Genomic DNA, 23,862 nt, shown 5'->3' on the forward strand with positions numbered 1-23,862 from the left:
TAGGTCAACTGATGACTTGGAAGAAAATTAAAACCAACTTTCTCCTTCATGTAAATAAACAAACAAGTAAAAACTTGTGCCAGTGTCTTTTGGAGACTGAACATCAAACCTCAGCCAAGCTCAACTGATAGGTTTTCCCAGCCATTTTCTGGGTCTGAATATTTCTCAACTCTGCTCACCAGTGAAGTGAAGGTCATTTTAAAGGAATGAGTCTCTAGAGGCAGAATGGCCTCTGAGAGGGAGTGCATCACTGGTTGGGAGAGCGGTCTTTGTTCCACACCAACTTCATCAGCTCTGCTTGCTGATAAGAAAGATTTTTCTTTCTTCTTTGCTGTTTTAATTTAGAAAAATGAGGGGAACCATTATTGGAGAAAGATGACATTTTTAGAGGAGCTGGTGAAGGAAGAGCTAGGGGTCAGATCCAGATGGTGTGATGCTCTGCACTCCTGTGCCTCTCACACAATCCAGTTAACAGGACTCTACTTCCACTTTAAAATGGATGGGAAGTGGCTTTAGCAGGAGAGTAAGCTGTAATACAACACAGTCTTCAGAGGCAGTAAATTTTCTTAACACAAATCCAGTTTCCCAAGGCATTCTCTGACAGCCTACCCTATTCCACACCGGTTTAGTCTTTTGTATATCTTTCCAGGAAGTTCTGTGTTTTAGTCCACTCCAAAGCACTTACCATATTTTGCACATCTGCTCCACCTGTAACCTCCCTGAGAAAGTGGTCATACCCATTAATCTCTGGCACATAGGGGTGCTTAGTAATTGATGAATGGGGTAGATTGGTGGATGGACATAGAGACCCCTAGATTCCATGGTCCTTCTTCTGTTCTTATTTCTTATCTTCTGGACCACAATGTAGACATCCTGTAATAAAAGATGCCTTCCTGTGTTTTTGGTTTTGGTTTGTCTGAGAGATCTATATTCACAAGAGGCTAACAAGGAAGTTAGAGGCTATGTTTGGATCTAGTCGGAGGGCTTAAAAACCCCTGGGATGTGTGGCTCCACTCACTCCTCAAGCCAATGCTATAAACTAGCAATTTCCTCTCTTTTTCATCTCATGGCACACATAAACTCATTACTAAAATTCTAGGCACACCAAAAATATACTTTTTGCCATTCTGACAAAAAATAGGTATAATTTTGATTTATTCACACCAGATGTTGTTATTTTTTATTTGACAATCTAAGGGAAAAGAGGACAGTGCCCCTGACTAAATAGTCAGGTATTGCATGTATTGAAAATTCTTGCAGCACATCAGCTGAAAATCACTGCTATAAACTCAATCTTGAACTTAAGATATTGCTTCTGTCAAAAGGTATATCTGAGATAAGTGGCATTTGCCACTTATCAACCATTTCCCTTAGTGGACTCAAAGGAAAAATCTTTGAAAGTTAATGTTAAATAGGGCATAGTCCTTACATATAAGGATCTGGCACTGAGAGGTCTAGTCACTTGCCCAAAGTTACACAGCTAGTTGGGACAGAGCCTGCACCTCCACCTTCTGGCTTCCAGTAGTTTAGCCTTACTATGCCTCCAAACATTTCTTGGGAAATCTGCAGGTGACTTTTCTCCTTCATTCATTCCCCCAACATTTATGCAACACCCACTAAGAAACAAGCAGTGTGCTGGAGTCAGAAGATTGGAGGATAAAAAGCAACAACAGTCCCCGCCTTGCAGAGACTTTCTACCCTGACCTGCACCTAGGAAGGCCCCAAGTCTCTACACTTTAGATCCAAGTTCCCTGTGGCCTGCAGCAGCTTTCATCCAGTGAGCAGAAGCAGGCCTGCACTCTGGCTCAAGGCTTCTTCTGGACCTGGTGGGTTCCAAGCCCCAGCCCCTCCCACCTACCCTGGATCTTGTCGCTGCTATTGCCATCAAACCAATTGCGCCAGAAAGTCATCATGATGATTTCAGAACTGCATTGTGATTTATGCAAAGCGCAAGGATAATTACAGCTGTGAGGGCAGAATGAAGTGGGAACACGCAGCGGGTGTGTGTGTGTGTGAACGCGCATGTTGTGCCTCTTGCCAGGACTGGGTGGTGTGCGGGCGAGCATGTGTTTCTATTCAATGGACCTATTGACGTTCTGCGTGATTAGGGGCTGGTATCAGGAAAAAGAGGAGCATTCCCATTTTTATTTTGAGACAGTTTGGTGAGCCTCAAAAGTATTTCCCAAAAGTTTTGATGCTTACTAGTACACCAGCAGGGTGAAAGTGTGGGGGGAATATGGCGAGTGGTAGTTTGGACCCCTCAGAGCCACAGTCCTCCTACCTGCAAGCTCCTGCACCCACGAAGCAGCTTCTGGATTTCCTTCTCACCACAGACTCCTGAATTTTTACCAGGAGACAGGCTCAGGTCTACTCTTTGACACCAGCCTTCACCTCCGCTCCAGATAACTTATCATACTTGGACTTTTTTTTTTTTTTAATAATTTATTTATTTATTTATTTTATTTTTAGAGAAAGTGGAAAGGAGAAAGAGAGGGAGAGAAATATCACTGTGTGGTTGCCTCTCACTCGCGCCCCCAACCGGGGACCTGACATGCAACCTAGTCATGTGCCCTGACTGGGAATCGAACCAGTGACACTTGGCTCGCAGGCCAATGCTCAATCCACTGAGCCACAGCAGCCAGGGCATACTTGGACTCTTGAAGCTCTTTGTCTTTAACCCCACCCACCCTCTGTGTCCACATGATGTTAATGGAAAGTGTCTAGCCGACAAGTGATGGAGACAAGTGGGTTTCTGGCAGGAACCAGAGAGCCTAGCACAGCAGTGACTGGGTTTCTAAAACCCCACTGAGAAATAACTTTTCTTTCTGAGTACTGAGTTCTAGTTTGCACTATGTCGCTGCTGAGCGGGGACTCGCTGCTCAAGCATCTACCAACTTGGCTGTCAAAAATGCTGATTTCTTGTCCAACATCCTGGAAAAACAACAACAACAAAAACACACCTCATGTTTATGGCTTTGTCCCACAATTTCCTATTCTTATCCCAATTCGAAAAACCGAGGATGGGCAATTTAAGAGATAGTCATCCACATTCTTGGTCTTTCTGGATGTCCCCAGCCCCTGCACCCTGGTTGCTGTGCGACACTAGAGAGGACAGCTGGGTCTGATGTGTTTGGTGTAAGCAGGCTGCGCTCCAGGCCCAGCCCAGGCCCATACAGAAAGTTGCTGTCACGTGCTGCCACCGAAGACTGGAGTGCTCAGCCAGTGCCCCAGGGAGGCCTTTGCCAAGAGCTGCAACGCCCTCTGAGGGCTGGGGCTGGGGAAGGCGGGGGAGGGGGGGACGCTCGCAGGCACTCGCTTGTACACACTTACTCTGATCAAAAGCCCGGTTTGACAACCAGTCTGAAGACAGTGGGGCTGACGTTGGGCGGGCAAAACTGCAGAGTGCTGGCCTCGGTTCTCCTCACACCCCCAAACCCCTACAACGTGCAGCCTAGGGCAGGAGAGCAGAAGGTGTGACCCCTGACCTCTGGCCAGGCCTACACCGGGAGGAGAGGCTGGCATCCTATAGTTTGACAAGTTCAAGCTGCTAGGAGAGCTTAAATAATTAATCTCTTAGAGATCGGGATCACCGGCTCCTTTGGTGTGCGCTCTCCCAGTGCAGCACGGGGACCAGGGCACAAGAAGCACAGGAATTCCGGGAAGGCGAGGATGGCAGAAGCTTGCTGAGGAGAAGGAGCTCTTCAGAATCCTTTGGTCTGGACACGGGGAGAGAGCAAAGCCCACTGGGGACATGATGCGTGAGGAAAACTTTGCCCTCCAGCCACTCCAGTACAGATAATGGAGATAACAGGAGCTTCTCCCTGCTCCGGATAGACTTTGCTTTGCGAAGCGAGCGGCACCCTCCCCTTGGCTGGTGCCCAAGCGGACCTCCCGAAGGCGGAAGAAACTCGGAGCCTCCGGCAGACCCCAACTCAAACCCCAAGTCCCCACATGGCGTCCTTAGCTATAACTTTTCATAGATCGTTGCAAATGAATAATTGCTCACCTTGGGCTAGATCCGAGTTTTACCCAACAGGAGGGGCACGGTACCTAGAATGAACTAACTCGCTTGGCCTCATCCAGCGCGCACAATCACACTCACACACACAGCCACCTAGTTTCTTCCACGAATTTGCCTGGCACTCTGGGGAGAAGGGGAACAGCGGTTTGAAAAAACTCCAACTCCCCGCCCCTTCGCTTTTGCCAGGAAATATAATAATTCCTTTTTTTTTTTTTTTTAACAAAAGCAGCACCGTCCTCCCCATCACGCACACACAGAACCGCACTCCCAGATTCACACTCTTAACTCTTCAGCTCCAAGAGCGCCTGCATTTTCTTCGGGAGCCGCTTGGAGGTTCATTAATATCATTAGCATTTAACCCCCTCCCTTTTCCCATCCCCTCCCCACACATGGCTGACGTCAGACCCCGCCAGGAGTTGGGGGAAAAGCTAAGAGGGCCAGGGACGCCCTATTCCCCTCCCCGCGGCTGCCTGTCAGAACGCTTCTGCAGATATTACAGGGGACCCAGCCCACAGGCACAAAGTCACGGGGTAATGAACTTCGGGCACCCTATGCCGCTTGAAGCGCGGCTCTCCCCGGAAATCAGGACCTGGACGCCTGTTCCTTCGGAAGACTTCCCAGCAATCTAGTTTTCCCACAACGCGCTCGGGTTTGGGCAGCGCGGAGTCCATCTGTCTGAGACTGCAGTTGTATTTTGCTTCTTTAGAAGATCAGCGGTCTGTAGAGCTCTGTCCACACTCTGCATGCCTAATGTAGAGGGAGAAATTGAAGACTGAGAGGAATGGGAAAAGAAAGGGATCTTGCCATTCTTGCTCCGTAGAGAGACCATTTGCGTGTCTCCATCTCTGTCCTTCAATACCCCTCTCTTGTTGTTCTTCCTTCTTTCGATCTGCCTGTCCGCCTCTCCATTTGTCTGTTCATGCTTGTGTCCATATCAAACAACATTCCTAGCAGCTGTAGTTTTGCAAGAGCCGGGAAGAAACTTAAGGATGCTTAAATTTCCACTGTGGAACGAATTCTGAGCTCCCAGGGAGCGGAGCAGCGAAGCGCGCGACCGACCTTCACCTGTCCAGCCCCGGAGCCCCGCAGGCTGGAGGGCGGCTGGAGAGTGGCGGAGCCGGGCGGCGAGGCCGACGCTGTCGGCCGGGACTCCAGCAGTGCCCACCAACCACTCCGCCCCGGGACCGCCACCATGAGCAAGCCGGCCGGATCAACAAGTGGGTACCTTTAGGGCCGCTGCAGGGCTCAGGGGCACGCCTGGGGTGGATGGGTGGGGAGGCCTTGAAGAGTATATCCAGAGCGCAGGGGCTCCGAATCCTGGAGAGGTAAGCCATCGACTGGCTTGTGAGCTTTGGCCCAGCTCCTTGTACACCGTGATGGAGTGTTTGGTGGTGAAGGCAGAACAATTTCGTTACCTCTGAATCTCTTTATCCCACCCCCCTTTTCTGGTAAGGTGGGAAGGTTGCGACCTGAGCAGCCAGCCGACAAGTCCGATGAGTTTCCCCAACTTAGCTGTCAGGTGTAGGGAGGAGGGGGTAATGGGGGCGGGAACTAGGCCCCAGCTCCAGGCGGCAGCATGATAACACGCTCTCTCGAAACTCAGAGCTCCCGCGCACAGAAACAACTCTGCGAAAAGCGGATTTTGAATGGAATGCTTTGCACCCGTTTACAGCTATTTCAAATAATCCTGCAAACTGGGAAGCAGAAACAATTTAAAAGTCACATTTTCCTTAATCCTAAATCCTCGTAGGTCATAACCGGGGAATTTAAACTATGGCAAACCGTTCTAGCAAAGAGAGGACCAAATCCCTAATCCTAAGGACTTTTCAAGCAGGAGCTCCGCAGAGGCAGGAGTGTGAGGCCTGTTCCTTTCGCGCGCTTCTCTTCTTCAAACTTGCTTAGCGGTCGGTTGTCCCTCAGCATGCCAAGCTAGGGCTGATCTCCAGCCGCCCCTGAACGTCTTAGTGCAGGACTTAGTAGACGTGCAAGGGCCTTTCCGTGCACTGAGACTGTGGAACCGAGGACATGCAGTCGTGAGCCAGCGTTGGGCGGTAGGGCCACGATGCTCGGATCTCCCTGGGGCATTTCAGTTTCCGCCTTTTGGAGCCCTGGGATTGCCATTTCCAAGGTCCAAGGGTGGGCGTAGCGGCTACTGCAACACCCATGTCCCGTAGTTTTGCTGCCCTTGCTGTTTTCACCTGTAGCATTTTTGGCGATTTGGGTTTTCCTTGACAACACCCTCCTTCTCCCCTCTCTCGCCCTCGTTGTCCTGACTCTGAAAGTTGGCCGAGTCCGAGATACTTCTGAGAACTAATAGTAAAGTCCCACTTAAGTGAGATGCAGTTCTGCACCCACTTCCAAAAAAGTGGGTTGTGTTTTCACTTTATCGGATTGTTTTGCTTTGGATGCTGCCGTTTTTAAAATTAGAGTAAAATGAACGTGGACAAAAATAGAAAAGGAGAATATTTAGATATAGGCAGAAGGAGAAGAGAAGGAACAATAACCACGGTCAGCATCAGAGCCAACACTAGAGGAGGCCTGGCGTTGCTAGCCTCGGGCCTACCCTGGCCTGGCTGTTCGGCTTTCTGAGAAGGGAGGAAAGCACGGTTTTGGTGACCCATGTTCCCTTGTGCGAGGGTCCTTCCCAGGAGGCGCAGAAAGAAACCTTTAATGTTGCATTCCGAGCCGCATTGCAAAAACCCTAGCCCTCGGTGTTTGGCAGGCCTCCTGCTCGGTTGCTCTGTGACAGGGTCCCTCACCTCTTTCCTTGGAAGTAAGTAGTCTGGGACTCTTACACCCATTTGAGGGTGCAGAGCCGCCATGGTTGGAGTGTCAGTGAAAGGCGAGGCTTTGGAGGGGAGAGAAGAGGCGGGCATGGAGACCGTTCCCTGGGGGCTTGCGGGGGAGCTGAGGACTAGGACGCGTCGGACCCTCTGGGTTTTTAGAAGAAATGGCAGAGTGATGCTTCAGGGAAACTTGGAAGCTTTACAACTTCCCAAGAGCCTGAGTTCGGCCTCGGAAGCCTCGGGTCCCCTGCGCAGGTTCTTCCACGGCTGTTGAGGATTCTCTGGCCCGAAGGACTGAAGCTCCGGCCCGCGGCGCCTCTGCAGCTGGGCCCTCCCAGAGCGGTGGCGGCAGCCCTGCCCGAAACTGCGGCCCGCAGGCCCGGGACGGGAGGAGGTCGGTGCACAGCGGGCGAGGTCAGGGCCAAGCCAGGCCTCGAGGTCTGCAGCCCCTGCTGCGCTGCGCTCGGCCTTGCGCCGCTGGAGAGCACAGTGCTGTCAACTGGAGCCCGGCCTGGGTGGTAACAAGACCCTGGTCAGTCACCCCTGTAGCCCAGACTAACTTCTTTCAACAGCCTCTGATGATAATTACAGTAATCGAAGCTGCCATATATCTTTAGGCAATTATGACTCACAAAAGCCCCGAGGGGACCCCCTGGTGAGGGAAGTTAAGAACGGTTTTCCAGCTTCTGGAAACTCCAGCTCGCCTCACGTCGAGCTCGCTCGGTTTGTTAAATAAGAGCTTTGCAACGGGGTCTACCAGCTTGTCTCTTGACCCCAAGTCACCCTAACGTGCCTGGGCAGTGGGGTCTGAGGCGCAGACTCGCTAGGCCTTGGAATTTTTGCATCCCTCCCTCTTCTGCCCGGCGGCCCCAGGTGGGCAGCCAGTCTCTCATCTGCCCTAGTCTACGCAGAAGCTGGGCTGACCCGCAGTCGTGGTGGCCCCAGGGGACGACAGTCAAGGAGCCCGGCTCGCGGGATCCCAGTCGTTCTTCCACCTCATCGAGGTTCTCTAGAGAGTGTGTCCCTACTATTGCTCCTCCTGCGCGCTCATCTTGGCATCATCAAAAGTGCCCTGGGGAAGAAGAGGACATCTGGGGCGATGGGATCCTAAACGTGGACCCTAGCTCAGGCAGAGGGCATGTGTTATGCACAAGAAGATTTGGAAACCAAATTTACTGCACCTCTGGACTGAGGGTAGTAAGAGCTCGAGTCCGGGCCCCCTGGGTGGCCCTGAGTTCGCTTGGGAGCAGTGACAGGCCCAAGGGGTTGAGGAACAAGACTTGCTGTGGCTGCCCTGCGTTCTCTCCAGCCCCACCCCCAGCAAATCTCTGCTCCCACCCTGCGGGAGAGGGGGCACACAGGCGGTGGTCGCTGCGCCGCGCACCTCCCCTGCGGGCCTTTGTCGCCATCCGAATTCCCATGCTACTCTTTTTGACGGGTCACTGGTGGCTCTATAGGCAGGTGCTTGGCGGGGTTGTAATTACCCCGGCCTGCCGAGCCTGGTGGTTACCGAGCCCCCTCCCACCCTTTCCCTCGGTCCGCCCGCTCCCTTCCTCCCCCTTCCTAGTCCACCCTGGCCTCTCCAAGGCCACCATACTGGGAGTGCGCCGGCACCCAAATCCACCATCAAATTCCCACCTCCAACTTCTCGGGGGGATGTCCCCACACTGCCACCCTCTTCACCTCTACTTTTCCCGCCCATTCTCACTCCTGCCTTTCATCACTTCAGCCTTGAGCGCCCCAGGGGCCAGCGGTCAAGTTTCACCCAGGCCTGAGGCCTCACGGGTCCAGACCAGAGGGCCTTTGGGTAGCGAAAGGAAAATTAAATGTTAATTATTATTAACTATCATTATTATTAAAGTGTTAATTAAGTTAACACTTTATTTAATACTTCCTCTGTTTGTAGGAGGAAGGATATCTAAGTCCCTGTAAACCACTTCAGGCTCGCTGAACTCTTCCCTATTCTTAGAGAAAAATAATTCCCTCCTCTCGCTGAATTTTCAAATATTAGCCCCTCCCTTACATTCCTTCAGGGTCCGCAGCCACCCCAGGCTTGAGGGGATTTCAACGAAAGTCCTCCTCTTAAATCTGGAAACTGTTGAGGCCAAAGGGAGTGTGGGGGTGGGGCGGGGTTAGTTTAAACAAATCAGTCAGATCCTTTAAAACATTAACTTTGGACAGCAGCGGAAAAACAGAAAGGAAGAGATCCAGAGGATCCAGTGGAAGAAGGCAAGTCTTTAAGGGAGAAGTTGGGGAGCGGAAGAAGGGGGAGCTGTCCTCCAGAACCTGTCAAACAATCCATACTTGTATCAGTCACTCTTCTCTGATTTGCCTGGCCCAATGCTAGCTAGTTACTGTGGGGAGAAAATGTTTTCCTAAAAGAAATAATTTCTTAAAAGCAGTCCACCAAGCATTTTTGAAAAATAAGTAAAGCAAAGTTGGGCAATTACCACTACCCTTATTATCATTAATAATCCTAGTATTAGCATTACAATAATAATCCTGATAATAACAACCACCCGGCAGCTCAGGGAAAACTCGATGGCCTTCCAGCTGCCATCTCTGGTTCCAGCCGTGTTTGTTTTTCTTCTGGTTCTTTTTGCATTTCAAGTTTGTCTCCTCTCGCGCTAACAACTTTCTCTGTTAAATGCAGGAGCGGGGGAGGGAGGTGACCAAACTTTCCGCGCAGCAGAAAGGCAGCGGTGGGCCACGCTGCCGCCTCGGCCTGCTGTAATCTTGTATTCCAAAATGGGTCTCAGCGATTAGAGGAGACCCAAATACATGTAGCGGTGCATGAATAATGCTCATTGTAGGAAACTGACACTTGCTCAAGGAAAAAAAAGTTTGGCTATAAAATCACTTCATTATTTGCTTTTACCGCAGCTTCGGTGCTAATCCCTTCAGAGGTCAGATTGCTTAGCATCTCTCTCTCCCTCACCCTTCCCTCCCTCTCCTCCGCCCTCCTCGCCCCTTCCCCCCTTTCCTGTCTTTTCTGTGATTTCAGGCCGCATTTTAGATATCCCCTGTAAAGTGTGTGGCGACCGCAGCTCGGGGAAACACTACGGGGTCTATGCCTGCGACGGCTGTTCGGGGTTTTTCAAACGGAGTATCCGAAGGAATAGGACCTATGTCTGCAAATCTGGAAACCAGGTACCTTAGCCAGTCTGCATTGCCCAGCTCCCGTCTGCTGCCTCCCCAGAGCTGCTCAGGAGAGACCAGACCTTGACCTCTCCTTTCCTCTCTTTCCTGACTTATCTCTTAGAGGCCCTTTCCCTTGGGCAAGGCAGGTCAGGGTGGGGGATTTGGGGAGAAGATAAAGGATGCCAGGTGAGTTTACATAGGAAGTCAAATCCCAGCACCCCACCTCCCCCAACACACACTTTTAATCCTCTGAAAGATTTTGACATTTGGTAAGGCCCACATCTAGTAACTATAAAGCCAGCCCAGGGGACCTAAGGGACTTAAGAATCTAAACCTCAAGTGTAAGCTGGAGAGAAAGGGCTATGCTGTGCTGTCTGTCCACCACACCCCCATTCCTAGCAGCTCAGCGCCCTGACCACTGCCTGGGATGGCAGAAGTAAAAGGTACAGGGCATCCCAGCCAAGGTTGAGACTCAAAGTGAGTGTTAGCCACTGGAACAGAAAGGATGTGCTCCATGAGGGGATGTGCCCTTTCAGCTTTGGAGATGCCGGGGCTGTTCGGACTCGAGCTGAGCCTTGTCAGAAAAGGGCACAATAAGCAGAAAGAAAAGGCCCCCAAGGAAGAAATAACTGGGACGTTCTCCCAGGTCTCCTATCTCCTCTTTCTCTGCTTAGATGTGCCTGGTTGGTTGTGTTTTGGTCTTAGGCAGGCTGAACTGTCTCAGAGAAACAGGTGAGTTGGAGCATTGGCTGAGTGTGAGCCAAAGCTTCCAGAAAGAGTGAATAGAAGCCCTTGATTCATGTCCCAGCTTAGTAATAAGCTTATTTCAACCTAGGGGATCAGCCTTTTTGTACCACACTTTGCTTCTCCTTAGTCAGACACACAGACCCTCAGCACAGAGTCACCACCTTGGCTCGCAGGAAGATGCTGGAGACTATTTTAGTCAGAAGGCATCCTTTGGTAACCAAAACAGTAAAACATTTTTACTAATTAATATATATGTATAACTATGATACAAATATATATACATATACATATATTATGCTAGTGAATTTTTTTTCTGAAGCCATGTCTGCTTATATAAATTTCTGGTAGATTTGTAATATCAAGGAAAACAAGAAGACACTTGCATATGAATAAGTTATTTGGAACTCTCCAGTCCTGCTACTTGTCTAATTGGATGCACAGCTCTGTGTTAGTTTCTAGCTTCACCATATGGTTGTACCACATTATACACACATAGGACTGTATCCTAATAGTGTCACAAGAATGTGGGATTACTTTGGGTTGTCAGATTTGAGCAAGCTCCTACTTAAATTACCTTTTACTTTTATGCAATGCACGAAATTAGGAAATCAAAATCTCAGATGTTATGCTTCATATTTTCACAGGGGTTGGCTATCAATTTATATTGATGTCAGTCCAAGTATTTGTTAAGGAGTGATAACAGACTCATCAGGTTTGGTGGGTCTCTCCTGGTAGAGAGAATAAATGGCCTGAGCTGAGGAACTCATCTTCCTCTCCTACTCCAGATATTTATATTCATATAATCTGATTTGAAGACACTCTTACATTTTGCATTAACATGTTTATCAGAATTCTAGGGTGAGAATGTTTGAGGATAGACATATGATTGCATTTAATAAGTTCTTTAAGCCTCTTTACATTGAGCTACTACACTGGCCAGCGAATATGCCCTGAAGAATTCACTTAGGAAACAAAAATTATCCTTTCTCTCTTTTATTCTAAGATTAGGTAAATAATATTCTAACTTATTATTAACAGCAATAAGGACATTTAGAAATTGTTATGAACCTGTGCCCTGCCTTTATTTAAATAAATCAACATTTTAAATCAGAGGGGTGTGATTTTATAAAACTGTGTTTTGTAATGCGTAGTTTTTCTTAAGGGATATTTTAGAAAATGCACTTAGTCCAACTTCAGCATATGTGAAAATTTTGATATTATGAAGCAAAATAAAAAAACATTTACTATCTTTCTTCTCATTGCAATCTAACGGTAGCAATTCATATAAACACAAGACAGCATCACACTTATGTATTTTCTGTGTATAAAATATATATATAGATATGACTGTTTATGTATCTATGTACATGTTTCCTCAGTAATAATACCTAACACTGAATGAATTCCATAAGAAACTTTCTCTGTAAATTTCCTCTTTCAACGGCCAACATTTTCTCATAAAATTGCATTTTCTAAAATATTTATTTTCTCATATGTCTTAGATAAATATTTCTAAGGCAGTAATTGCCTCATTTTTCAGTTATCATGCTAATATTCTCAGCCCATATTATCATTTTGTTAGTCCATCACAGTATCTTACTGGCCATATTTACAGGGTGCACACTTCTAGACCTTGCCCAGGCCTTGGGCCCTTCCCTTCCCACCCTCTTCTCTGCAGGCACTGTCCTCCTAACCACTCTGGCTTCTGCCTCAACTTCCAGAAACGGTTGTATGTCCACGAGTCTGTGCTGAGACTAGGCTTTAAGACAACTCTCACCATACTGGTTATAAGGATGGCTTTCATTACAAAGGCAAGAGTGAGAAAACAGGAGAGTAAAGAATAAATGGGAGATATTTATCTGACCGAGACAGGTAGACTAAGACCGGAAGCGGAAAGATAGCTAGAGGGAGGGGGCAGGGCGGGGATCCTTGCAGGAAGCCTGCTCCCAACGGAGCTCTGGGGCCAGGTCGCTGTCTTCGGTCCTGAAAAAGTCTCCTCCCAGCTGCACCACCTCCTCCGCTTGCGGAGGTTCCCCTCCGGAGCCTCTCCCAGCACAGCAGAGTCTAGTAAACCAGGCTCAGTGACCGTTCCCCTGCTTAGAGAAGGGTTTTCCTCCTCGTCCACTTTCGCAGGGTCATGGGCTGGTCCTCTTGAAGTAGCCCCGGGAATCCCAGCCCTTTCTTTACCTGGCCCTGCTGGTGCCCAGGGACCTGCTTCGTGGACCCAGGTTTTGGTGGCGGGGTCTGTTCCCGCCTTCAGGCGGGTTTCGCCGACCCAGCGCCAGCTTCGTGTCGCCAGTCTGAAGGCCCGGGGCCGCTGACGGCCTGCGCTCTGTTCCAGGGAGGCTGCCCGGTGGACAAGACGCACAGAAACCAGTGCAGGGCGTGTCGACTCAAGAAGTGTCTGGAAGTCAACATGAACAAAGATGGTAATCAGTACATCTTTTTAGTCTTCTAACGTTGATTAATAAGTAAATTATGTGTTCAGAAAATACATGGCACTCCTATGCATGTAAACCGTCTCCCAAGCGCTTCTTTCTGGATGCTGGGACTTGGCCTCAGGCTTTCAGTCTCATTCTCATCCTTCCCAGTCTTTCAGCATGAGTCCCTTCCCGACCCCCCTGAACTGCCCACGTTAGAAACCTGTGCCCCCACAATCAACCCCAAGAAGGCAGCGTTCCTGAGGACCCCACTCTGCTGGGGACACAGGTGGTATTTCCTGCCTCTTGTGTTAATTCCTCACGTCGCCTTTCCTTACAGTCCTTTTGTAGCCACCCCCAAGCCTGTTAGCCTCCTGCAGGGTCTCGGGGTCTAAATAGTCTCTGGGGGAGGAGGAGATCATGGGGAGTGAGAAACGAAGTGTGGGGGGAGGGAGGATCTCGCGGAATTTCGAGTCCCTGTTTGCAAATTCAGCAAGATTCCAAAATCGGGACAGTTATTGGGGTGATCTGGGTTTTTCCAGAACTTTCTCTCTGCTCTACAGAAAGGAACTGGAGAGGTCGGGTGATACCTGGGAGTTCCTGGGACACCCAACTCCCAGAAAGGCTCTAAGACACGTGTGCAGCGAGAACTAGGACTTGTAGGTACCAGGTGGTGGCCAGGCGAGGGCGCCCCAGGCGGGCCGGGGAGTAAGGGCCTGGAGCAGGGAATGGGGCCTCGGCACAGGATGCGGTGGTGGTGGCCCAGCTGGCAGCCATAGGAGGCACAGCGCCCATTGGGGAGAACTCTTTCCTCTGCGGCCCAGGAAGCAGGAAGGAGCGTCCAACCTGTTGAACTTGTGTATTGACACGTTCTCAAGTTAGCCGAGTGGAAGATTGTCCTGAATTAATTTATTTGTTTCAACTGTTGGTGATAATTGTCACATCTTCCCTGTCTTCCTCCAGCACACTCCGAGAGGGGCTCTCTCTTGTTCCATCCTCCAGCGTCCCTGGGCTCAGGTTCTTTTTTCCTGCGGCCATCAGAGGCCAAAAGACATTTCCATGTGGGCGGGGATGGAGGTGTGGGGAACCATTCTTGGGCCTAGCGGGAAAAGGTTGTGCAGAGACATAGTGCCTCCCTCTCCTCTTGGTTTTGGACCAGGATACCTAGCTACTCTCTCCCAGAGGGTCTCTGGGCCTCCCCTGTGTGGGGAGCAGCCCCGAACTGTCGGACAAAGAACACACCTAGTCTTGCTGGAGGCGTGTCATTGTCCCGATACTTCGAGGCTCTGGGCTCCACTTCTCGGCCTCCCTAATGCATACGATGGAGCTGTCAGAGGATCTCAGAGCGCCCACATTCCTCTCCCTCCTCACCTCTCTGGTGATCTTGCCTGCTCTGACCTGGCGTTTGGCCCTGCAGCGCAGCAGCGGCTAAGTGTCGCCAAGACCCAAATCCCCAGCGTGTGTCCGTCTGTCTCTGCAGCCGTGCAGCATGAACGGGGGCCTCGGACGTCCACCATCCGCAAGCAGGTGGCCCTCTACTTCCGTGGACACAAGGAAGAGAACGGGGCGGCCGCGCACTTCCCCTCTGCAGCGCTGCCCGCGCCGGCCTTTTTCACCACTGTCACGCAACTGGAGCCACAGGGCCTGGAGCTGGCCGCAGTGTCCACCACCCCCGAGCGGCAGACCCTCGTAAGCCTGGCTCAGCCCACGCCCAAGGTCAGTGGCCTTGCTGGGAGTTCCCTGACGAGTGGAGAAAAGTGGGAGTGTCACCCATTCCTTCTGAACCCCAAAGGCAAAAGGTGGAGAAACCTCACAGGGTACTGGCAGAGCCCTACAGGGAGCTCTGGGCCCTTAGGCTCTTCCCCATTGAGCCAAGGGTGCTCAGATTTTACTGTGTAGTAAAGTCCCTCTCTGGGCTGCTACAAATATGTACTCCCAGGCCCATCCCTCAGAGAGCCCCTTTCAGCAAGTTTGTTGTGGGGGCTGGGAGGGACGCTGCACGTTTGGAAAATGCCCTGGTGTGGAGCCCTGTCTCAACTGAGAGGGCAACCTGGAAAATGCCCTGGAGGCCAGAGAGCAGACATTTATTTTGAGAAGAAAGGAATTGCTTACAAATGGCAGAAGAGTCCCTGAGTTGCAAACCTCAGGGATCTGTTCTCCTGGGAAAAGCTGTGGGTCCCTAACATAAGAGAGGAATGTGGGACTCACCCTGTTGGGACAGTTTGAGGAACCTAGTTTCATTTCCCACTCTCCCCTCACTCTCTTCTGGGCAGCATGGATTTACTCCAGGATTGAGCCTCTACTGGCAGAACCAGAGCCAGAACCACCTAAAAAGGCTGCCACCTAGGGACTATCCCTCAGGCTTCCAGCTGGTACCTACCCAGAGCCCCCACTCCAGGCCAAGAAGGGCTCTGGATCTCCCCCAGAGGAGGGCCACCTGCAGTCCTACACTGCAGGAAAGCCAAACACCTGGGCACACATGCACACACAATATTTAATATTGCTTCCTTACCCTTGATGTGTATAATAAGCTTGGGAAAGTAATGTTATGAATATGTTGTCAGTTATGAATGGGAATGCTCTGTGAATGATTAAGATGTCTAATTGAAATATTTCCATAATATACTAATCCTTTCTAAAAATACTCATGCATATTTGTGTTTGGGATGCCTATTAATTTATACTTTTTTTCACATCTATTTTTATTTACACAAATGCAAGCAGCTCTTGTCTAAATTAGGAGACAGGCCTGGCACTTGGCTCAGCCTAAAGAAAATTTGCTACAGGGGATATAAAAGCCAGATACCCCTCTGGAAGGAGCAGACCCACAAACAGTGGAAATGGGTCTCTCCCAACAGTTCCCCAAACTCTATAGATATAGACGTTTGGCTTTTATCCCCCTATGGCAACTGCCCATTTAAGCAGAACATCCAAATGCCAATCTCCTTCTGTGTTTTAATTAGTAAATGAAAAAAGTTGGCTCTTCTTGCAAAACTGTGGTTCCCTCACTCCCTGGTGTCTCTGTTTCTTCCCCACCTAGTACCCCCATGAAGTGAATGGGACCCCAATGTATCTCTATGAAGTGGCCACAGAGTCAGTGTGTGAATCAGCTGCCAGGCTTCTGTTTATGAGCATCAAGTGGGCTAAGAGTGTACCTGCTTTTTCCACCCTGTCTTTGCAAGACCAGGTATGATCAAGAAGGCCTTGAGGTCTTGGGGGAAGGAAATTGGGAAGAAGCAACAGGAGTCAGCCTTATGCAACTGTAGGTTACCTGGATAGACCACCAAGGTCAGGCATCAGTTCTTAACAGCAAGTTTCTTCTTACGAAGAAAAGTAATTATGTTATTTCAGGAAAATTGGATCTAGTCTCTGAAAAACAAACAAACAAGGGCATTATTTTTTTTAGTTTAATTGAAACATAAAATTTAATCACAAATTTTTAATTATTTTTAAAATTGTTAATTAAATATTGTTTTCTTAAACACATTAGAACTGAGAGAAACAGAAGAGTATTCTGTGATATTTTTGCAACTAGTCTTATTATTCTATAATCACAGCTTTATATTTTCCATTGTGATATATTTTTGGCCACTGATTTATAAGTATGTAGGATTAAAGGGTGTATTGCACGCTCTTGCAGGCTAAGTTCTCCCTTGATTCTTTAAGTGCTTTTAGAGATTTTGTAAACAAATAAGCATTGTGCATAATTCTGTGCTTGTAAATGACATTCTGAGGCAGTAAAAGTTTGTGTTGCTATAAACTGCATTGTACCAAAACCCAGAAATTTTGTTCTTAGGAGCATCAGAAATGGCCTATGCCAGAATTTTTCTAAACTTAAGGGAAAGGAAGAATATGAAGTATTCACAATCATTGGCTGTTACCAGTGCATTCATGGGAATTAATGACAAATTTCCCAAAAGGATAATAAGTAGTTCTAAAAGGATTTATTTCTGTAATTCATTTTATACTTAATTAAGCATAATAGTGCCCCTTAATATGAAGTATGTTTCCTACAGAGAGACCTGGCAATGTGCTAAAAACATCTAATCTTCTAGCATGGAATTTGCTCTTGAAAAAGACCTGGACTTTCAGATATGGCCAGAATTAGATACTGTTTTCCTTACATTTTTAAGTCATTCTTTTTTCTTTTTTGTACTTAATGCAATAAAACTTAAAATAACACATTTTTGAAAATTAAACCTTTAAAAGATTTTTTTGCAAGCCTTCACAGTTTTGCTCTGAGCTTCTTCCAAAAGGAAATCCTTTCATATAAATCATCCAGAATTGGCCGAATTTCTATGGACTTTTCAAAAAACAGATTTTTCTAGATGGTTAGGCTGTATCTTTGACCAGGTTTACTGGTTGGCTCTAATCCTTTGCTGTGTGTGTGTGTGTGTGTGTGTGTGTGTGAGTGTGTGTGTGTAAATGGGCTATTTTTTTTTTTCTCAAAACAAGTATTTGTAGATTCTTTAATTCAAACAAAATTTATTTACTGTCTGCCACTCAGCCCTTTGGTGGAAATCCCTCAACAACTAGCAAACTGCAGTGAAGTGAGATGCAGTATATTCATTTGGAAAAGGAGCCAGATTTTCATTTTAAATATTCAGTAGCACATTTTATTAGAGTGAAAATGACAAGCACCTTCATGCTGTCCACTTATGAGTCTCAGGAAAATCAGGCAGTGAGATGAGGTAAACTCAGTGAAACCCAATTAACATAATTACACCCTGATTTCCCTGCATGCCTCTTGGGAATTAGTGATTTTCTCTTTTTTTCTCTCCCTCCCTCCCCCACCCAGCCTCCTACACCCACCAGGAAGATGGGGGCCCAGATCTGCAAGCTTAGTCTGGAAACCTCAACCCTGATAATATCGGCATTTTTATATAAGGGGAATCCACCTGCTGAGATGCTGGTAGCATTTCATTGAGCCTGGGTCTCTGGGAGAAGTTTCTTGGTGGTCAGGAACAAATGGATGGGAAGACCAGAAGGGAAGCAAACTTTGGGCAATTAGAATGGCTGATTCTCAAATGCATGTGCTTATCTATAGGCACCTTTTCAAAAAGGAAAACAAGGGAAAGCTAGACTATTCAGAGGAAAAATTACCAAGACAGGCATTTAAAACACTTTTTAAAATAATGGAAATTTACATATTGAAATTGTTTGTAAATTTATAAATTACACACTATATTATATTATACATCTATTGTATGACAGCTGATGCTTTTGGAAGATGCTTGGAGAGAACTGTTTGTTCTAGGAATAGCACAATGGGCCATTCCGGTTGATGCTAACACTCTACTGGCTGTATCTGGTAAGAATTGCACAATTTAATGACTTTGTTGTAGAAATTACCATAAAAATACATTACTGAAAAAAGAACAACATGTAAAGAATAACAAGTTCCTGCTGAACAATAGAGTATACCTGTCATTTATAAATCTATATTTAAATGCAAATAATGTTGTTTTGTTGTATTCATGACTGCTTGCATTGTTATTTAAATGCAAATTACTGTGTTTGTTATCATCCAAAAGAAGATTTTATATTAACTTTCATACAATATAACCAGTTTACATGGAATCAGATATCTTAGAGTGACAATTGAATAGAAATTGATATGCAGAATTTTGTCAAAAATCAATATTAAATTATGAAAATGCCTTCATATTACAACACTTATTCCATATTTTTATTCTAGGCATGAATGGTGACAACACAGATTCCCAGAAGCTGAACAAGATTATATCTGAAATACAGGCTTTACAAGAGGTGGTGGCTCGGTTTAGACAACTCCGGTTAGATGCTACTGAATTTGCCTGTCTAAAATGCATCGTCACTTTCAAAGCTGGTAAGCAAACACAAACCCCTGCCTCTTCTCCTTCCCTGGTTTTTCCACCTCACTAATTCAGCCACCTGAAAGTCCAGACTTACCTTTACAAAAAGAAGTGATAGTTTTCAAGAGAGCTGAGACTCTTAGTCTGGCCCCGTTTCCATAGCTGTGGGGACTCATGTGTTCTCCTGCCAGCTATCCACTTCCAGAGGGGCACTTTCCCCATCTGCATTTCCTGTGCTTCCTATCACAGTTTGTTGGTCTTCATTTTTAGTTCCTACACACAGTGGTTCTGAACTGAGAAGTTTCCGGAATGCTGCTGCCATTGCAGCTCTTCAAGATGAGGCTCAGCTAACTCTCAACAGCTACATCCATACCAGGTAACTCTTGTTTGCCTTGAACCATGGGTCCTTAAGAAAATTGCTTCCATTGTGAATGCGTGAGCAGAGGGTAATAAGCCAGTTCAAACATTATGACTAATTGTTTTGGTGCCAGCCAGTTGATTTACTTAGAATTTATATCCTCACTTATTCTTATAAGGTGGGTGAGAGGAACAAATCAAATTGGATTATCAATTAGATGGCCAGTGCCTTATGGCTGACCTGGTTGAACAAGCTGATCCATCAAAATAGTTGAACACAGTTGAATGGATGGATCCAGATGTGGGGAAGGTAAAAAATGAAGGCTAAGTGTTATAGTTGATATAGTAGAGAGTAGTCAAGTCATCCTTTAAAAAAGGCAACTACCTTTCTTTGGATGCCAATCCCAAATAGAAGGACCAGAGAACTTTTTAGAGAAGCCATGTCTACCTCCATCATAATTGCTGATTGGTTTCTGTTGAGTTTCTTGGAGTCACCGTACCCAACAGGTTATGTCTGGCCAAGCAGGACCCATTGGCAGAGGCTGTTCTTGTCTATTTTTAGAAACTCTCAGCCACTGGGGCTTCAGTAATCCTCCTGCTGGCCCACCAGTATGCAAGTCCTCCAGGAGGTATAGACTTTCTGTTTCCATTTTCAGAGGGAAAAAAGCAAGGCTTTAAAGAAGTGTGGAACATTGCTAGGTCTGTGGTGGATCTGAGATTAGAATAGAGTTGCTATTCTTATTTTTTCTCTAGGTTAGTCTTAAAGGGAAGCCCATGGAAGCCTGTCTCTATTACCTCAATATCACCACAGACATTGTGCTGGAATAACTAAATCAGATGAACAGAGGCTGTTAATGTCCCCCTTATGTGAGGGGTTAGAGAACGCCTGAGTCAACTGTATCCATTTGGAGTAATACCCATTTAGATGGGATCTCCTTATTTTTATTACAACTCTTCTTTTAAACTCCATTGAATAAAACTGTTCCCTGACCATGGAATGTCGCTGAAACTGTCTTGTGTGATAGTGCAAGGTGTATATGTGCCATGGCTTTTAAATTTAAAATCCATGTTCAATTTCAGTATGTATATAATAGGCACTGAATATTTGTTCAAAATTATAAAATGGGCCAGTACCTAATTTCCCCATTAAAAACTAATTTATATATTAGAACTGACCTTTGACATTTAGAGGCATTAAAGTGTAAAGAACATCAAACCGAAAAGAATATGATATCCTGCTACTGATTCAGTGCAGCCTTCACTGAGTACTGGCTCTGTGCAGGGCTGCTGGTGAGCATTGTGGGACACCCAACAACAAAACACTGCCCCTTATTGTTGCATAAAGTAGGTAGGAGTATTACTACAGGTCAGACCAGAGAAGAGAGAAAAGCAAAGTAGGGGAGAGGAGAGATGAATTCTAGTTGGGGGAGGCAGGATGAGGGAGAATCTGGAAATGCTGATTGGTGGAGGAGACAACACGTGAGCTGGTATCCTTGAATGGCAGGGAGAAGGGGTGCTTATTAGAGCAGGAGAGGAGCTGGTAGAGGTGCTGTGGGAGGTGCCAGAGAGGTGATTGAGGAGAATCAGAGAGAGCCTGAGAGAATTAAACCATAAATTAACAAAGGTCTATTTTAGAGAAATGGCAAGTATAGTACTTCTCCCCCACTTTCAAAACAAGGAAATTGTTTAAGTGAGGTCCTCATCTGCTTTAACATGGAATTCTTGTTTCATGATATCTGCTAAAGCTATAATTTTTTTAAAAGATTGTATTTATTTTTAGAGAGAGGGGAAGGCAGGGAGAAATAGAGGGAGAGAAACATCAATCGGTTGCCTCTCACACACCCTTAACTGGGGACCTGGCCGGCAACCCAGGCATGTGCCCTGACTGGGAATTGAGCCAATGACCTTTTGGTTCGCAGACTGCCAATCGATCTACTGAGCCATACCAGCCAGGGCTATAATTTAATATTAAGATCTAGACTCATGCATGTGACAAAACTGACTATGCCTTATTTCTTAGTTCCTTCAAGTCAGTGAACATGCTCCTCTAGCACTTTCCTGTCTAGAAAAATAAAATCTGAAATCAAAATGAAAAGTTAACATAGCAAAGTTAACTACTTGTCCATTAGCTGTTAACATTGCAAACTGAGCTCATTGTTACAGTTCTGTAACCTATTTCTCTAATTATCTATGATATAAGGAGAAGGCTAGGAATTGGCATTTCACATAAACCATATGTTATAATTGAAGATCAAATACATGGATCTGTGACAGACTCAAAACACTTACACCTGAGAGAAAACTTCCAGTTATTTTTGCTAATGGATGAAATCAGGGACATAGCTACTTAAGAAAATAATAACTTTGAGCAGTCAGAGACACACACGCTCTCTGTCTCTGCCCCATTCTTTCTTACACATGCACACACACACATATACACACATTGTTATTTATTTCTCAGTAGCATAGTACTTCACATATAATGGATAATTCTTGTTAAAGGACTAACCAATCCCTTCTTAACTAGAGAATAAAAGAAGTGGGTGAGAAGGTGAGTGGATTATTTATTTACAGAAAATCAAGAGTTAATTGTTTATGGATTCTCCAAAGCCCATCCTTTTTGAAAGTAACCACTTCCCACAGTTTCTCACCCTGGAACCTCCCAGCACATTAGGCAGCTGCTGTGCCCCACCCGCTGCAGGGTTCTCTTCCTTCTGCCTGATTCTGGGAAGGGAAACAGAGCTATTAAAGGGAGTAAGTGGCCAAGGGGAAAGGGAGACATGGATCTTGGGATTCCTTTCAAAGAAATGTACGAGATATTTCTAGCAAGGAGAGCAAGTGGTGGGATTTAGGCTTAAAAAAAAAATGTAGCTAAGTTTCATCATTTCCATACTGCGTTATTAAAAGTGGTGTGGTGATCCCCGTCCATGGGTGTTCTTGAAGCTGGCAATGAAAGAGCCGAGTGAGATTCCCAGAGACCCAGAAATAACCAACAGCCTTGTATGAAGTTGAAGAGAGGCACACTCATATGCTCAAAGCCAGGAGACAAGCGGGATAGTTGCTGCCCTGGGCTATATTTGCAGGGTGGAGTTACTGGGCAGTTAAACTCAGTGTTCAGCTAGCTAACTCTTATGAAGGAATTTTGATATCTGTCAGTTTCTAACACCTTGTGGCTATTGGTTGACCCTGGCTCAGTCACAGATACGTGACCCCAGACTTCAGTATCTTAGGTGGCTTGTTTTAGTGGAGGGAGCGCATCCCGGAGAGTGTATGGATACCTGATTCCAAGCTCTTGGTGAAGAAGTATCAGGGCTGCAGTGAGGAGGTGGCTTATCAGCATCTAAAGGCAGTAGAAAATGGAACTTGTACATCTGAGCACATATGTATGTTGGACATTAAGAGAGGAAATTGTTAAGCAATTTCTCACATCTTTAATTATCTGTCAATTTCATTGACATGAAAGTTGGATGGCATTGCCACCCAACAGAACTTAGTCTTTAATTTGCAGTGTAATAAGTATGGAATTATTTCTGAAAGTGACTAAGTATAATGCCTGAATAATAATTTGGAGAATTTCCTAGAAAAAGAATCCATTTTATCTGATGGAAATTGCCTTGCAAAAGAAGGAGCCTTGAAGATTAGAAGACATGGATACTACTGGTAGCTACTACACCAGGAACTTGGTGTTTATTATTTAGCCTAAACTTAGTATGGTGCTTCTTGATTTTTTTCCCCTCCAAACAAAATGCAACCCCCTTGCTAGTGTTGAGAAAGTCACCATGTGATTTTGACATCATTTATATTCTCCAGGCCTGGATTATTCTATGTGCGAAACAAGGATAGTAGTGCCTGTTTGGGACTCAGCTGCATGGATAGTGTGTTATTAAAGAGGCCCAGTCAGGACATTATGCTGGAGATGATGTGTGTTCAAGTATGAGATATTAATTTTCAGTAGTAATGGATCTGACCTTGCTTGCGTGACTTCTATTCCAGATATCCTACTCAACCTTGTCGCTTTGGAAAACTTCTGTTGCTTTTGCCAGCTTTACGTTCTATTAGCCCATCAACCATAGAAGAAGTGTTTTTCAAAAAGACCATCGGCAACGTGCCAATTACAAGACTGCTTTCAGATATGTACAAATCCAGTGATATCTAAGCCCTTCAAGTCCCTACTTTTCAGTATGGGACATTACCCATGGAGAACAAGCCTCAACTAACAAACCCTTCAGGAAGCATGCATCTGGGGATGTGGAGCCTTCAACAAAAAACTTTCATTGACACAAAACAGTTCCAGGAGCTTTGACCTGCTGCTTCACTCAGGGTAGGGCAGCCTGGAAGGAAAGGGGATGTAACTGGACTGTCTGAGCAGATAACTTGCTGCTGCCACGCCCTGGGAGGGGGCCAAATTCAGGGTTGCCGTGGGCCATGCCACTCTGCCTGTCACCTGGAAGATCCCTCTGAACTATCAATGCTGAAACACAAGTGGAGCTTTCTTTTCCTTTTTAGCTTATAAAGTTGGATAACCAAATATAGCTCTGTGTATAACACCATGCAGC

General features: G+C 46.5%; 1 protein-coding gene across 1 annotated transcript; it reads left to right on the plus strand.

The window, feature by feature from the left end:
• Window positions 1-5,213: 5,213 nt before the first annotated feature.
• NR2E1 (nuclear receptor subfamily 2 group E member 1) lies at window positions 5,214-23,859 on the plus strand. The gene is made up of 9 exons (XM_090280574.1): window positions 5,214-5,238; window positions 9,812-9,957; window positions 13,037-13,124; window positions 14,596-14,831; window positions 16,156-16,302; window positions 18,330-18,426; window positions 18,814-18,963; window positions 19,220-19,325; window positions 23,300-23,859. The coding sequence occupies exons 1-9, from the start codon at window positions 5,214-5,216 to the stop codon at window positions 23,460-23,462; spliced, it is 1,158 nt and encodes a 385-aa protein (XP_090136700.1). The 3' UTR covers window positions 23,463-23,859.
• The last annotated feature ends 3 nt before the right edge of the window (window positions 23,860-23,862 follow it).

This window comes from Furipterus horrens, unplaced genomic scaffold (genome assembly GCF_987537825.1).
Source record: "Furipterus horrens unplaced genomic scaffold, mFurHor1.1.pri manual_scaffold_6, whole genome shotgun sequence".
NCBI classification, from domain to species: Eukaryota; Metazoa; Chordata; class Mammalia; order Chiroptera; family Furipteridae; genus Furipterus; species Furipterus horrens.